At 42.6% G+C, this 15,328-nt stretch overlaps 1 protein-coding gene across 2 annotated transcripts in view; it reads right to left on the bottom strand.

Moving 5' to 3' along the window:
* BOD1L1 (biorientation of chromosomes in cell division 1 like 1) overlaps positions 1 to 15,328 on the bottom strand; it is a 52,797-nt gene that overhangs the window by 20,964 nt on the left and 16,505 nt on the right. Inside the window, exons 5-10 of one of the 2 annotated variants that reach the window (XM_040419094.1) lie at positions 14,070 to 14,219; positions 12,584 to 12,753; positions 10,487 to 10,601; positions 9,029 to 9,161; positions 8,136 to 8,214; positions 92 to 5,458 (exon numbers count right to left, since the gene is read on the bottom strand). In XM_040419094.1, coding sequence (XP_040275028.1) covers positions 92 to 5,458; positions 8,136 to 8,214; positions 9,029 to 9,161; positions 10,487 to 10,601; positions 12,584 to 12,753; positions 14,070 to 14,219 — 6,014 coding nt within the window. The remainder of the gene's footprint in view (positions 1 to 91; positions 5,459 to 8,135; positions 8,215 to 9,028; positions 9,162 to 10,486; positions 10,602 to 12,583; positions 12,754 to 14,069; positions 14,220 to 15,328) is intronic. The other variant, XM_040419095.1, reaches the window with a different exon arrangement.

Here is a 15,328-nt window from a genome sequence, read left to right as displayed (position 1 = left end):
CCTCCTCCACAGCATGCTCCTCCTCCACAGCCTCTTCCACAGCCTGCTCCTCCTCCACTGCCTCTTCCACAGCCTGCTCCTCCTCCACTGCCTCCTCCACTGCCCGTTCCTCCACCACTGCCTCTTCCATACCCTGTTCTTCCACTATCTGCTCCTCTGCTGCTGTGTCAACCTCAAGCCGTTCCACTGCCTCTTGTTCAACCCTACTGTTCATGAGATTTCTTGGGTGTTCTGCAGTATGTATTAAATTACTGGAATTACGATCTACAGAAATTGAAAAAGATGAATCTTCACTTGCAGTTCCAGTACTTGTGACAAACCCTTCCCCCTCTTCTTCATCTTCTTTAGCTCCAGTACTTGTAATGGCACTTTCATCATCTTCTGTAGTAACTCTGGAATCTATGCTTGCAGGTCTGCTCATGATACTACTGCTTTCAGTGCCTTCTGTGGCACAGCAGGCTTTGTTATCTTGCTTTACACCATAATTTTCTTCAGAAATGCCTGTACTGGTGACAGCACCTTCACCTTCTTCCAATACAGATTGGTTAGCTGGTCTAGAAACATCATGCTCTGTTGGGACATTAGCAATGTCCTCAAACTGTACATTCTCAGCGGATGCATTTCTGTCAGGATCTTCAGCATCCCTGTTATCAGCAAATGCCTCCGATTCCTGACGTTCATTTATATCAAAATCATTTGTATGAGAAACCGCCACTTCTACAGGACAGTAAGCTGTAATACTGCCTGTATCAAAACTGGCTTTGTCTACACAAGTAACATGACCATAAGCTTCAGAACTGCCTCTATTACCAGATAACCCTCTTGCTCCAGTACTGGCACTTGTTACCACACCATCAGTTTCTCTGTCTCCGAGCTGTCTAGATACACTGCAGACATGTTTTTGCTCTTCAGAGCTTGCACTGCTTACAGCATCCTCTTTTTCATAGGTTACATCATTCTCTCCATCTTCAGAGCTTGCCTCAATGCATCCTGAATCATTGTTAGCATCTGCTCCTGACAGATAAACTGCAACTTCTTCAGAAGTACCAGAAATGGCAGTGTTGCTGTGGTTATCGTCAAAGCTTGATTCCACTGACATTTGTAAAGTTTCACAGCCGATTTCACTCCCTACATTTCCATCTCTTTCACCAAGATCATGCTCTCTTTCCGTGCTGGAAGACGTAGTTGCATCATCGACAACAGGTCTGTTGATGGATGCTTCTGTTTGGATTTCTTGGACTATACCATCATTAAAGCTTGAAGAACTGGCTGCTTCATCATTCCTGCTTGGACCCAAATCCTGTTTCTCTGCTTCTAAACTACTGCTCATGAAGTAATCTGATGATGTGGCATTATTCTCATCAAAAGATTCCATAGCATTGCTCGAACTAGCGGCTGTAGCTTCACTATTAACATTTCCATCTTTAATTCCACAAGAATCATTATTTATGGATGTGGATGAATAAGCATTGTTGGAAATAACAGCACACGATTTGTCATCTTCTATGCTGCTATCCATCATATCGCTGGATGTAGCGGTCTGTTCATTTGCCTTATCTACAAAGGCGCTTTCAACATTCTCTTTAATCATATCTGCAGCCACTGTGCTTGACGATGCCGGTACTTCATCATTTCTTACTGTGTCTTCTGTACGTAACATGTTCAAAACATCAGAAGACGTTGCAGTACCTGTACCCCTATCTAAGTCCATAGCACATCTCATGCTTAAGTCTTCTTCTGTACTGCTGTCCATTGCGACACTTGAAGATGCCGTAGGTTGAGCACTGGGATACAAGTCTAAGCTGGCAACATTCCTAGTTGAGTTGCTCGATGAAGTGGCTGTAGTATCAGAACTATTTCCAGGAGAAGATCTGTCAAAACGATCAGTACTGATGTTCACTGCAACGCTTGAAGATGCTGTAGCTTCTGTGTTTTCGGAGGTTAATGTGGCTGGGTGATTTGTAATACTTTGCCTGAAAGAGCTTGAAGAAGATGCTGCCTCCTCAGAAGTCTGTCTTCGAACCGAAGGATCTCCACTGCTTGAAGATGCTGTGTTATCCTTACTTTGTTCCTTAAACTTGTTGCTTTGACCTCCTCCACTACTAGAACAGCTTGAGGTGCTTCCAGAGTACAAGTCTCTTCCTATGAACACTTCAGTACTACTGTCCATGGCAAGATCTGATGAGTTTCCCGGATACTCTTTGGGAGTTCCAGAAGAGATGAAGTTTGTACATGTGTCACTCATACCATCTTGCTCTGTGCTTGATGTGGCCCGTGTATTTTTGCTCTCCTCGGCATTACCAAACGTATGGTTACTTCTGCGGGTATTACTAGAAGAACTTGCCGCACTATCGCTCTCTCTTTCTAAACAGTCATCAGTCATACTGTTATCCAATAAATTACTGGATGATGCTGCAACATGTTCGCCATCTATTTCAGATGAGACCAGAGAGACTTCAAAGTTCAACCCCCTACTACTATTGACCACACTACTTGAAGAGGTGGCTGTGTGCCTTTCCGACATCCCAAGACCACCATCAATCTCTGCTGCAGTGACGGAAGAGGTTGCTGCTTGTGTGGTTATATTTTCAGAAATGGCAGGCACAAAGTAACTTTCTGAAGACGTTGCTATATGTGCAATGGGACTCTCTGTACCCTCGGAAGTGGTGTCAGAAGATGTTGCTGTCTGGCTATCATTACGTGATTCTCTTAAAGCAGGAGAACCTTCAGCATTGTTCGATGAGGAGGCTGCATTCTCCTGAGTACTTTCTGTGGATTCTCTAATGGCACTGGATGTTGCAGGCTTAAAGGTAATGATACTCACTTGTTCGGGGAGATTATCACTGGTACTTTGTGAGCATGTTTCTGAACTTTCTGTGTTGTCATGGAATGGTTTTCTATCTGTGCTTGAAGTGGTAGTTGCATCTTCAAAGCTATTTTCTGATAACATAGTAAAATCCCCGTCATCTTCTACAAAGTTACCATCGGCAGAAGCTGAAGAAGTATATCCCCTGCTATTATCAAGGTTTACCGTATCCACTTCAATGCAGATTTTATCAGTGCCATTATCCATTGTGGTATTGGAAGAAGTGGCCATATCTTCACCAAGAAGCCTTATTTCGTTAGTAGTTTCTATAACAGAGCTGGATGAAGTAGCAGCATCTTCACATTCGATTTCCTTTACACGTTGATTATCCGTCCCAGAAAGTACAGAGATATTGCTACCACCCTGACCCCAGATGGCTTCCATTATGCTACTTCCCACATTTCTTTCTGTGCAAGTCACGTTCACAGAACAGGCACCACTTTGGACAACTGCAGAACCATCTTCCACTGCATTAGATCCCTCAAAATTTTCAATTTCGGATGTATCAATATCCATAGCAGATGCTTCCCTTTCTACATTATTACCAGTGACAAGATTATCATGCTCCAAAGAATGAATTGGAACTGAAATGGTCACATTTTCCTTCTTAATCCCGTCTTTCGTGCATTTTCCATCCTCTTCAGCAAGGTCACTTGTGGAAATCTCCCCATCATTGGAATCTGTAATTTCAGAGTACACGTCATCGGGAGACAGACTGGAGTTGTCAATATTACTGGGTTCGGAAGCAGATTCACTTTGCCCCTGAGCAGAATTTTCTAACTCTCTAGGTTGCAAGTGACTTCTGCCACCAATTTCATAACCTGGATTCTTTGATTTCTTGGCTGGGATTCCTGCATCAGTCTCACTTTGGATAGCAACAGGGTTTTGTGAACTTAGCAGGTTCATTTTATTACGTTCACTATTGTCTACAGATGGTTCAGTTGAAGTACTGGAGTCATTAGAAGCGGTCATAGCTTTAATGGCACCACTACTATCCCTTGAATCACTGCTTCCATGTTTTGTCTTGGGTTTGAGCATGATAGATTTCTTTGAGGTAGTAGCTTCTGTAACAGAATAAAAGCTCGAGTTCCCAAGACTTAGTATGGATTCTGCAGCTTCATTATTGGCCTTTTCGGTGCTCTCGGTTTGTGTTTTCCCAGGCTTTTTGTTCTCTCTCGGTCGTTCAACATCTTTTGGCTCGCTGCCTGTAGCAATACCTTGAGTGTCAGTTTCGTTGTCTAATTTCAATCCCTTTTTAGTACTGCTGCCTTTAAAGCTTTCACTTCTATGCTCAGACACAGACTTTTTACTTGACTTCCGATCTGAGCTGCTTGAACGGTCTTGGAGTTTCTTTTCTTCTGGATACTTAGAGGATCGTTCTTCCAATTTGCCACTTTCACTCTTTCGCCTCTCATCCTTATGACTATACTTTGCTTTCGAGATTTCACCAGAATATTTCTTATCCACCTTAAGCGAGTCACGATCCTTGCTGTCCGGCCGAGCCCTTTCCTTCGATTTATCGCTATGTTTGGACTTGTGACTGGCATCTTTTGCTGTGCTGCTTGAACTCTGAGGAACAGGATTTTCCTTTCGCTCATCTTCTTTATCTTCAGATTTCGATTTTTGATACTTCTCTGTGGATCCTTCCACCACAATCCTCTCTTTTTCACTCTTTTGGTTTGCATCTTCCTGGTCATTCTGTTTAGGTGATTTACTACTGCTTTTAAACTTTGCTTTGGCATGAGTCTTTTCTTCAGAAGAACTGTGGCTTCTCCTTTTGTCTTTAACACTTTCCTCCTGCCTGGAATTATCAGAGTTAGCAGAATCAGCTTCATTCTTATCAACAGGTGAAGACTTGGATTTTTTCTCTGATGAACTGTGTGACCTTTTCAATTCTCTGTGTTGTCTGGAATCCCCGGCTAATCTCTTATTCCGGTTCTCAGGTCTGGACTTTTCAGTGGACTGATGTCTCTCTCTTTTACCTCCATCTATTTTGCTTGAATGATCAGATGATCTCTCATCTTTGCTGGATGATAATGACTTTCCATCAGTTTTTTGCTTATTTTTCCGATCGTTTCGCTCCTCTGAACTTGATTTACTTTGATTGTGCTTACTCAACTGTTCTTCCTCTTTTGAAGTCCTCTTAGATTTTTGAGAATCCGACTCATCTGTTGCTGGTCTTTGTATACCATCCGACTTGTGTCTATGCTTTGAGGATATACGCTCCTCTGAGTAAGTCCTCTCACGCTCATGCTTAGGAGGCTTTGGTTCCTTCCTTAAAGTGCTCTTGGCATTCTGTGAATCTCCTTCATTACTATCCTTTTTTGTATGTTTTTCAGATCTGTATACATTTTTAGGCTTTGGATAATCCTCAGAAGTGGAGTCTAATCTCTCTACATGTTTCCTAGTATCTGAGGTTTCATTCTCTTGCATTTTTTCTAAAAGTGTTGTTTTCTTCTTAAACTCTTTGTCTCCTCTTGAATCATTTTTGCTTTGCTCGGAGGGTTCTTGCAGTTTTCTCGATGCTTTGCTAGCATCAGTCCTTGTATTAGACTTGGGTTCTCTTGTGGATGAGGAAGATCTGTCCAGTGACTAGCAGAGATAAGCAAAAAAATAATAAACCTTTCATTTAATAATGCAAATAATTCCACTGTGTTCTACCAGTAATGTAGCAAATATAAAGACATTTTCAGAGATCCCATAAAATGTAGGAAGAGAATGTACTAAAACTCACTTGTCCGGTTATCCCACCGTTGCTGCAGAAAAGACATACCCGACGACCCCACGTGAGAGCTGAGGCGAGTGATTGGTGCAACGTTCTCATGTGGTAGTCGGACATTACAAATGCAGCAGGAGCTCGGACAGGTAAGGCTTTTGTTATTTTATAATACTTCCACATTTACCTACATTTTTTTCGGGTCTCGGAAATCCCTTTATAGCTTCATCTATTCCACAAATACCACCTAGAATACCTATTGGTATAATGCAGCTTTTTCCATAGGTTACTATTGTATGCAGAGATAAACCTAATAAATGTAATACCTAGTTTGAGAAAAAAAAAAAAAAAACTCTTAACTTTATGAATATTTTAGGATATACTTTCTTGCTGAAAGATGTTGCTTTTTAACTAGAAATCAAGGTGTGGAATCTCCTTAAAGGGAACCTGTCGTCATGTGGATATTTGATTATAATCTAACTAATTATATACAATCATTAACTACTAAAAAGTACCTTAGATGTATTCACTTACTGGTGTGACAGACGGTTATCTCATAAGATGCCGCATGCTAATGAGCTGATTGGAGTCCGGCGTGATGTCATTGAGTCCAGCGTATATTTAATTCAGAGCTATAGCCACTCCCCTGCCCACCTGCTGCTGGTTCATATGGAAACAAACTGTCATTCAGCAGCAGGTGGGCGGGGAGAGTCAGGAGCTCATGAATATTCATGACTCATCATTATCAGCTGGAGCTTTTCAATACAAGATGTTGGCAGATTGACTGGGTCAATTAAAGAAAGTGCATTAGCATTGTGCTAAGAGAATCAGTCACTTATGTTGCCCTTAGTTAGGACACCATAAAACTGGTGACAGGTTCCCTTTAAGTAAAGCTCTAACTGAGCGTTGCTAAAGAGTCCATCTTCAGTGTGTACTGAACGCTGATGTCTGTGTGTAACATACAGAGGCCCTCGGCCTGCCTCTTGTCTTGTTACCCCAGGTCCTGCCTCCCTATATGAGCCCTGTCTCTGCCTAACCGATTTGCTGCTGGCAGTAACTCCTGGCAACTTGCTAGTCCTTTATCTAGCCCATTAACAAGTGCACCAGTTGAAGAAGCCACTCCGGGTCACCGGTACCGGCGACTGATTACGAAGATGACAATGAAGGATTGAAGTTGTCTGAGGAAGAGGTGGTGTAGGCTTTTTTTCTTCCATGTAAATGCATTTCCCTAAAAATAAGCAGCGCGGGTTTGGTGTGAGCTTGGCTAGTTTAGCTGGTTTTTCTGAGCCTCTCACCGTAAACGCAATGACGAGAGCGGTGAACGGGACTGCCAGCGTTTACAGTAAGTGTACAGTAATAAAGCACACTTTCATGCAGAATACTGCAGTGCTCCTCTCGAGCTCTTCCCAGTGTGAAGATAGGTATACGAGCGGCCCTGCAGTGTTCTTCGCTAACAGTAAGCGTGCTCTGTTACTGTATACTTACTGTCTGCTTTATGCACTGTCCCGACACCCATTTTCTTCCCTGCGCTTACTAAGAGAGAAGCACAGGGAAGAGAGCTAAACTAGCAGAGCTGCCAGTGGTTAGAACTGAACTAAATAAAGTGATTTTCCGTGATTTTTTCCTTATAAATGTTGCCATGTACATCCGCATATTCAGTTATCATATCGTGCAGGATGTTTTGTATCTTTTTTCTGTGATTTTTGATCAATTTATGTGCTTGAAGGAGTGGCACCTTCAAGTGTGAATACGCTCCTATTATGTGGCGAGTAGCATTCTTGTGCGCTTTTTGCCCCACCTATCCCACATGAGACTTTGATTAGGTGGTACATACAGCTGTGCGCGCTCCTCCTCTCATTGGTTGCTGGATGCACATAGAGGTGACGAGGAGCAGCACACTATATGTGCAGGGTCTGCTCTCCTGAACATAGATGCCCAATGGCATAGGTAGGTTTAGAGTAGGACCTGCCGGACTGAGACCAACTTGTCGCTGGTAGGTGGGCACAGATGTGTTTTCATTAAAATATATACGCTGAGAGTCTCAGATGTTATCAAATCAGAGTGAGGGCTTAGTTCATATATAATGTTTGCATCTCTTGTGTTATCGCATTATTTTCTGTGATTTCTTTCCTTTTAAATGTTGCCATGTACATGCGCATATTCAGTTCTTATATCATGCAGGATGTTTTGTATCTTTTTCTGTGATTGTTTCAAATAAAGTGAGGCAGAGATAGGGACAGTGAGACAAGAAGCAGACAGTAAGACAACTGTGAGTATGTACGCAGTTGTCTTCAGCGATCAGTAGAGTGTTGACAATGGACTGTCCTCAGCAGTGCTCAGTTAGATTGCATTACTAAGGAGACTCTTTACACCCTGTTCTCTAGTACAAAAAACATTTCCCTAATAAAGAATATTACAAAAAGGTTTAAACCTACATTAAAAATAAACTATAAACTAAAACGACAGTCACATAAGACACTGCCCTTCTGATCATTTATTAATGACTTCTCTATCAATACACAGGAACATCCATCCAGCTATTGCACTACCCACCTCATTAGACTTTTGTGTATCCCTTGAATCTTCATCGTGAAGTTCACTCTTTAACTTCAGACTGCTGGCAGGATCAGTTCTATATAGAACCAATGAAATGGTTATGTTCCATAAAAGTCATAATAAAAAGGTTAGGACATGGTTTAAGAATAAATACAAATATCAATTCATTTAACCTGTACTGGTGTCGGCCTTTCCCAAGACTGAATGAGAGTGGAAAAAGTGGGGCAACAAACCCCTTACAGTAAATTACACAAAGTTACCGTTGAACCTGTGACCATAAAAACACAAGGCCACAGATCATGGAAAGATACGGATGCATATCTATAAGTGCAATGTATGAAGTGAACACATTGCACCTGCACTGAATCCTGACCCATTCATGGCTATGGGTCTGTGCACACGAGCGTCGTCTTTCACGCATCATTTTTGCATTATGTGAGAATCCCAGCATGTTCTATATTCTGCGTTTTTCACGCAGCCCTGGCCCCATAGAAGTGAATGGGACTTCAGTGAAAAACGCATCGCACATGGATGTAATCCGGATGCAATGCGTTTTTCACTGATGGTTGATAGCGGATGTGGTTTGTAAATCTTAATTTATTTTTTTTCACGTGCGTGAAAAAACGCATCAAAGCTGATTGTACCAGCGCGGAAAAAACGGACACTGAAAAAAACACTGAACGTAATTTCAGACAAAACTGAATGAACTTGCTTATGGTGCGAGTTTCACTGAACGCATCCTGATGCAATCTGTATCGTTTGTGTGAAAGAGGCCTTAAGGGAATTGCTAATATGATTCTCTTAAAGCAATGTGGAGCTTCACGTCTTGTTCAATGAAAACCCATGTCTACAAAGAAAATGATTACTGTAGTAAACGTAACGCATCATACCTCAGTTCACTCTTCTTTTTCCTGCTCAGTGCAACTTTTTTCTCTAAAAACATCTGTTCTTTGAGCACTTCTTTTATGCTGCTGGACTTTGGCTTCAGACCTTTGGAAGGTTTATCGGCAGTGCTTGTTCCTCCTGCAATTAAAATGAAAAAAATATACACATCTCACATCTACAGCACTTGGAAAGCTAAAACCCCTAAAATTTTACTTTTAATAGTATAAAATAAAATATAATAAGCCCTCACATAAAGACGATAGCTTATAATAATCACAAGTCCACAGAAAAACTAGTGTGACACGATATACTAGATGTACCAAGATGGCTACTAGCGATATAATTGGAACAAGTAAATAGGATTATCTAGGGCATAATATATCATACACGTAAACAGTGCGGGCCACTTGGTGCGGTTACTCACGGCTCCCGTGATTTTTGTGTGAGGAAGTAACTCACGGTTACTGTGATTTGGGAAGATAACGCCCACCGGGTTGGATGTCTTGTCCCTGGGTGTCACTTGATGGATAGATCCTCGGTTTCGTCGCTCTTTCTTCTCACTTTGTAGATGCAGCATCCACACGATATCTGCTGTAGACATCCAGTTTCAGGATTTCATTCACCGACGCAGAACATGACCCCAGATCCTCTCAGATAAGCGCAAAATGGCTTACCCGAGAGGATCTGGCGTCATGTTCTGCGTCGGTGAATGAAATCCTGAAACTGGATGTCTACAGCAGATATCGTGTGGGTGCTGCATCTACAAAGTGAGAAGAAAGAGCGACGAAACCGTGGATCTATCCATCAAGTGACACCCAGGGACAAGACATCCAACCCGGTGGGCGTTATCTTCCTAAATCACAGTTACTTCAGCACCAAGTGGCCCGCACTGTTTACGTGTATGATATATTATGCCCTAGATAATCCTATTTACGTGTTCCAATTATAACCCTAGTAGCCATCTTGGTACAGCTAGTATATTGTGTCACACTTGTGATTATTATAAGCTATCGTCTTTATGTGAGGGTTAATTATATTTTACTATTAAAAGTTACATTTTAGGGGGTTTTGCTCTTTGTGTAAGTCAATATTCTATAACTCCGCTACTTGTGTCTTTATGAGACACTTGGAAAGCTAGTAACACCTGACAATATCTTAAAAGGGGTTGCCCCACCAACACACCCCCTGTCCATAGGCCCTATTCAGACATATAGATCTAGATGAAAGTCCCCTAGTTGGAACCCCCTCTATGTGCTACAATGGGGAACATCTGTAAAGAGATGGCTTCCGCTCTGGTGGACCAGTCATATCCATGCTTCAAATGGAATATCATTCATTTCAATGGCTGGCATATGTATGCATACATGTATATACTTCACATGCACAAGAGTACAACTCCTTCTAGAAAACAGTAGGCAGTTTAATATTCATTATGATTTATGGTGTGAGATTTGGAGGTTTACCATGATTCTTCATTTTCAAAGCCTTGCTCTTCTCCAAGGCCTTCTGTTTGCGCTTTTCTTCCAGTCTCTCCCTCTTTAATCGTCTCCGTAACAGCCGCTCTTCCTTCTCCTTGGCCTACAAGAAGAAAATCCACAGATAGCGCCAGAAGATCAATCTCTGTGATAAGTTACAGAATATCCTGGCACAAGGTTATATAGAACGCTACAAGGCTTGATAATAATCGGAAAGGAACAAAAGGTCACATTCACGGGTGGAGGTAACATCCAACATCCTCCAGGCTGGCAAAGTGTCAGTGACCACCAGGGTTAGGAGACCCAAGAGCCCCTTCACCGTGCTGTGTGAAGAAGGGATTAGGCACAGGCTCAGGGAATTACAAACTTTACAGATATTCATGTTTTAAAGCCCCAGATCCTGCTCTTTCCTCAGCTCATAGTTCAGGCCGTGTGATTGAATAGAATTTTTTTCCAAAGAATTGTGCTCTTAAAAAAACAAAAACAAGGGACCCGTCACCTCTCCCGTTTTATTAAATAACCGTATTCGCTACGAAACCTTCTGTGCCACTTCTCAGTTATTCTTCCTGGAAATGCATGAATAAACTGACACCTGGGCATTACCACTGTCCTACACAGTGAAGCCGTCCAATTCGTGCTGACCGGATCAGCCTGTAAGGAGAGACCCCTTTGACAAGTGGTAACTCTAAATTTAACAATGTAGTCATAGATTTGTAGTAGGAATAACAGAGGAACAACAGTTCTAAGAAAAGAAGCTTCAGTATGTTTATTTCATGAGAAATACAAGTATGTACTAAAACGGACAAGTCTGAGATCCTCATTGAGGACTGGACGCCTGATATTACTCGCTCTTAGGCGATACTGCTGCTGCCTGAACTATCCAAGGAGCTTTGTTATTTGTAAGGAAGCTGCCGGACCATTAGGTGCTCTGCTCTGAAGCTGTGGAGGGAGGCTTGTGCATCAGTGCTAGCAGAGTGGTGGCCCACAGGGGTAAGCAGCCTCCTGGTGGGCAGTGGGCATTAGTGAATGCTGGACAGGGTGCCTGCGCCCCTGAGTGGGGTCTGGACTGGCGTGAATCCAAGTGATAAAGTACAGGGAAGTCAGACGCAATATGTTGGACTGTACTTTATCACTTTGCTATAATTGCCTATTGTGCATTCACTGAGCATTACAACAGAAATAATGGAAATGCTGCACCGCGCACATAACTGACCAGAAAAGACTCTACCGATTATAATGGAATCGGTTCCGTTTCCGTTCGGGTCCTGTTTTGCATAGAAGGCTTTTTAGTCCAGTCTTTTTGACAGAATCAGTGGCAGAAGCCCCGAATGGATCCTCCAATGCAGATGTGAACAAGCCCCTAAAATTATGTAGGCCTACATATTATATATTAGAAACTACTGCAACTTTCCTACTCCTCCTCGACTTAGGCTACTTTCGCACTGGCGTTTTGGCTTTCCGTTTCCGAGATCCGTTTCAGGGCTCTCACAAGCGGTCCAAAGCAGATCAGTTTTGCCCTAATGCATCCTGAATGGAAAAGGATCCGTTCAGAATGCATCAGTTTGCCTCCGTTCCGCCTCCATTCCGCTTTGGAGGCGGACACCAAAACGCTGCTTGCAGTCTGACAAAACTGAGCCAAACGGATCCGTCCTGACACACAATGTAAGTCAACGGGGACGGATCAGTTTTCACTGACACAATATGGCAACAATAGAAAATGGATCCGTCCCCCATTGACATTCAATGGTGTTCAAGACGGATCAGTTTTGACTATGTTACAGATAATACAACCGGATCTGTTCTGAACAGATGCAGACGGTCGTATTATCTGAACAGATCTGTCTGTGCAGATCCATGACTGATCCGCACCAAACGCAAGTGTGACAGTAGCCTAAAAATACTCCTCAAAAATTGTATGCCTCATTGTACGCCTCATTGCTGATATCCCATTAGGAGTAATGGTGATAAGACAAAGATGAATTTATTGTGGGCGGCAAAGGTCCAAAGACCTGAAGAAACCCCAGAAAACGGGGAGGAAGATGAAACATCCCCATAAAAATATTGTACAGTAAGAGATGCACCCACCACAGACTGCCGGCGCTGTTCTACGGTCAGTTCATCATCTGAATCGCTGTAGTATTTGGAGTACAGGAACGGCTTATGAACATAGGCCTGCCGGGTGCCTTTGGTCTTGGTTTCCCCGGGTTCACCGGACAACTTGGCTTTATTCTCGGGGTCTAGCTTGACCTCTTCATCTGAAATAAAACGTCTCTGTGTAATATTCCAATGACTTAGCGGCACATTTTAGCACTTTGACACGGCACATAGGGAGGGAAATCCAACAGCTCGCACTCATTTCAGTACAAACATGGCAGATACAGGGGAACAATAACCGGAATGGGCGATCATTTCTGCATTGAAATAAGTGACCGACACCAATGTGAATTCCTGTCATATAGAAATACATCCTCACACAAGGGAAAAAAAAGGATCAAAATGGCCAATTAACCATTCTTTCTTTTACCCCAAAAAATTTGATAAAATGTGATCAAAAAGTCACACACACTCCATAATAGTATCAATAAAAATCACAGATTGTCCTGCAAAAAATGTGTCCCCACACAGATCAGTAGACATAGCTATAAAAAAAAAAGTTATGGGGATCAGAATATGGTGACGTAAAAAAAAAAAAAAAAAAAAAAAAAAAGAAGAATTTACTTTTCTCAAAGTTAAAATTTATTCTTGCACTATTTAGACATAAAAACCTATACATAAGAGGCATCATTGTAATTGTACTGACCCAGAGAATGAAGGGCATGGGTCGGTTTTGCCGCAAACAGAACACCGTGGGAGAACAAGACCTGTAAAACTGTGGAGGAATTGCGTTTTTTTCCAATTCCACCCCATTTAGAATTTTTTTCCCACTACATTGTATGTCATATTAAATGGCGGCATTAGAAAGTACAACCTGTCCCGCAAAAAAATAAGCCCTCATACAGCTATGTGAACAAAGTTGAATGCTGCTACAACTCTGATATTAAATGTCACAGCCACACACGTCATGTTTATTTAGGCTACATGCACACGACCGTATGTTTTACGGTCAGCAAAAAAAAAAAAAATGGATGGCATCCGTATGCCATCCGTTTTTTTTGTGGATCAATTGTAACAATGCCTAAAACGGACAAGAATAGGACATGTCATACCAGAGTATTACTGTACTGCAGCGGCGGCATGAAGCGCACGGCGTCATAGCAACCAATGACGCCGTGCGCTCCTGCTGTCAGCAGGATGCCAGGCCGGGTTACCACGGACCACTCACAGCCGTGTGCATTCGGCCTTATACTGCAGATTTTCACAGAGCAAGTCTGCACCAAATCAGCTTGTAACACGTGCAGATTCTGAAACGGATTGTTGCAGAAAATTCCCCCCATGTTGTCCGAGATGTACTTATCCAGATAAAGCCATAATTGACATACAAAAATAATGGAATCTACTGTTTAGTCAAACGAAGAGGCAAACAAATTGTAACGGACGACAAAAAGCGCTCATTTGAAAAGTTAGAAGTTACCATCTGAAGTAATTTCGCCCTCTTCTGTACTATCCGACACAGCATCTGCTTCATCACTGTCTTCTTCAAATGAGGATAAGTCACTGGTGTGCACAGAGCTGACCGTCACATCCGAAAAAGCATCCACGTCAGAATCGGGTAAGGCACATTCTGTAAAAGGGCGACATTAATATACTGAATAAGGCACAGAGAAAGAAACTGATTGCAGGATAGACCTGAACATCCTGGAAATAACGGTGTGTCAGGGGCTTTATCAAACTGGTTTCCATCGTTTACTAGCTAAATACAAGCCTAAGATCACGGTGCACAATGCCAAGTATCAGCTGGAGTGGTGTAAAGCACGCCACCTATGTAGTGCAGGTGGGGAAATGTGCTCTGTGGAGTGAAGGATCTCGTCTCACTATGTGGCAGTCTGATGGATGCTTAGAGAATGCAAGTTAAGCTACTTTCAGATATGCATTGTGGCTTTCCGCTTTTGAGATCTGGCAGAGGATCTCAAAACCGGGCGAAATCGGTTCGGTTTTGTCCCCATGCATTCTGAATGGAAAGAGATCCGTTGAGGATGCATCAGGATGCTTTCCGTTTTATGACCGGACACAAAATCGCTGCAAGCTGCGGTTTTGTGTCTGGTCATTGAAACGGAAAAAAACGGATCAGTCACCAAAAACAATTTAAGTCAATGGTGCAGGATCAGTTTTTTTTTTGAGCCATTGACTTTCGATGTATTTAGTGACGGATCCGGTTTGCTCCGTTTTGATGTCATACAACCACATCCTAACGGAACGGATGCATCCTGAAGTGCAATCAAAACGGAACTGTTTTGGTCAGGTTTTGAGATCTTCTGTCGGATCTCAAAACCTGAAACCAAAAACGCAGATGTGAAAGTAGCCTTACCACAACGGACAGCGGCAACTGTAAATTATTGGTGGTGGAGGAATAATGGTTAGGGGTTGTTTTCCAGGGCCATTTCTTTCCAGTGAAGGGCAATGTTAAATGGGTTTCCAGGGATTTTTTTTAACCAATAAGCTATCTTTTGGATATCTGATCGTGGGGGTCCGACACCCGGGACCTCCGCCGATCAGCTGTTTGAAAAGGCTTCGGCCCTTGCAGTAGCACCACAGTCTTCTTGCAGCTTTGCCTAAGTGATGTGAGGTTCATCAGTCACATGGCCTAGGCACAGCTCAGCCCCAATGAAATGAATGGGGCTGAGCTGCAATACCAAGAACAGCCATGGTACCAATGTACTGCGAGCCCCGGTG

Source organism: Bufo bufo, chromosome 2, assembly GCF_905171765.1.
Source record: "Bufo bufo chromosome 2, aBufBuf1.1, whole genome shotgun sequence".
NCBI classification, from domain to species: Eukaryota; Metazoa; Chordata; class Amphibia; order Anura; family Bufonidae; genus Bufo; species Bufo bufo.
The sequence above is the reverse complement of the archived record's forward strand: the minus strand, read 5'-3'. Positions and strand labels throughout refer to the sequence as shown.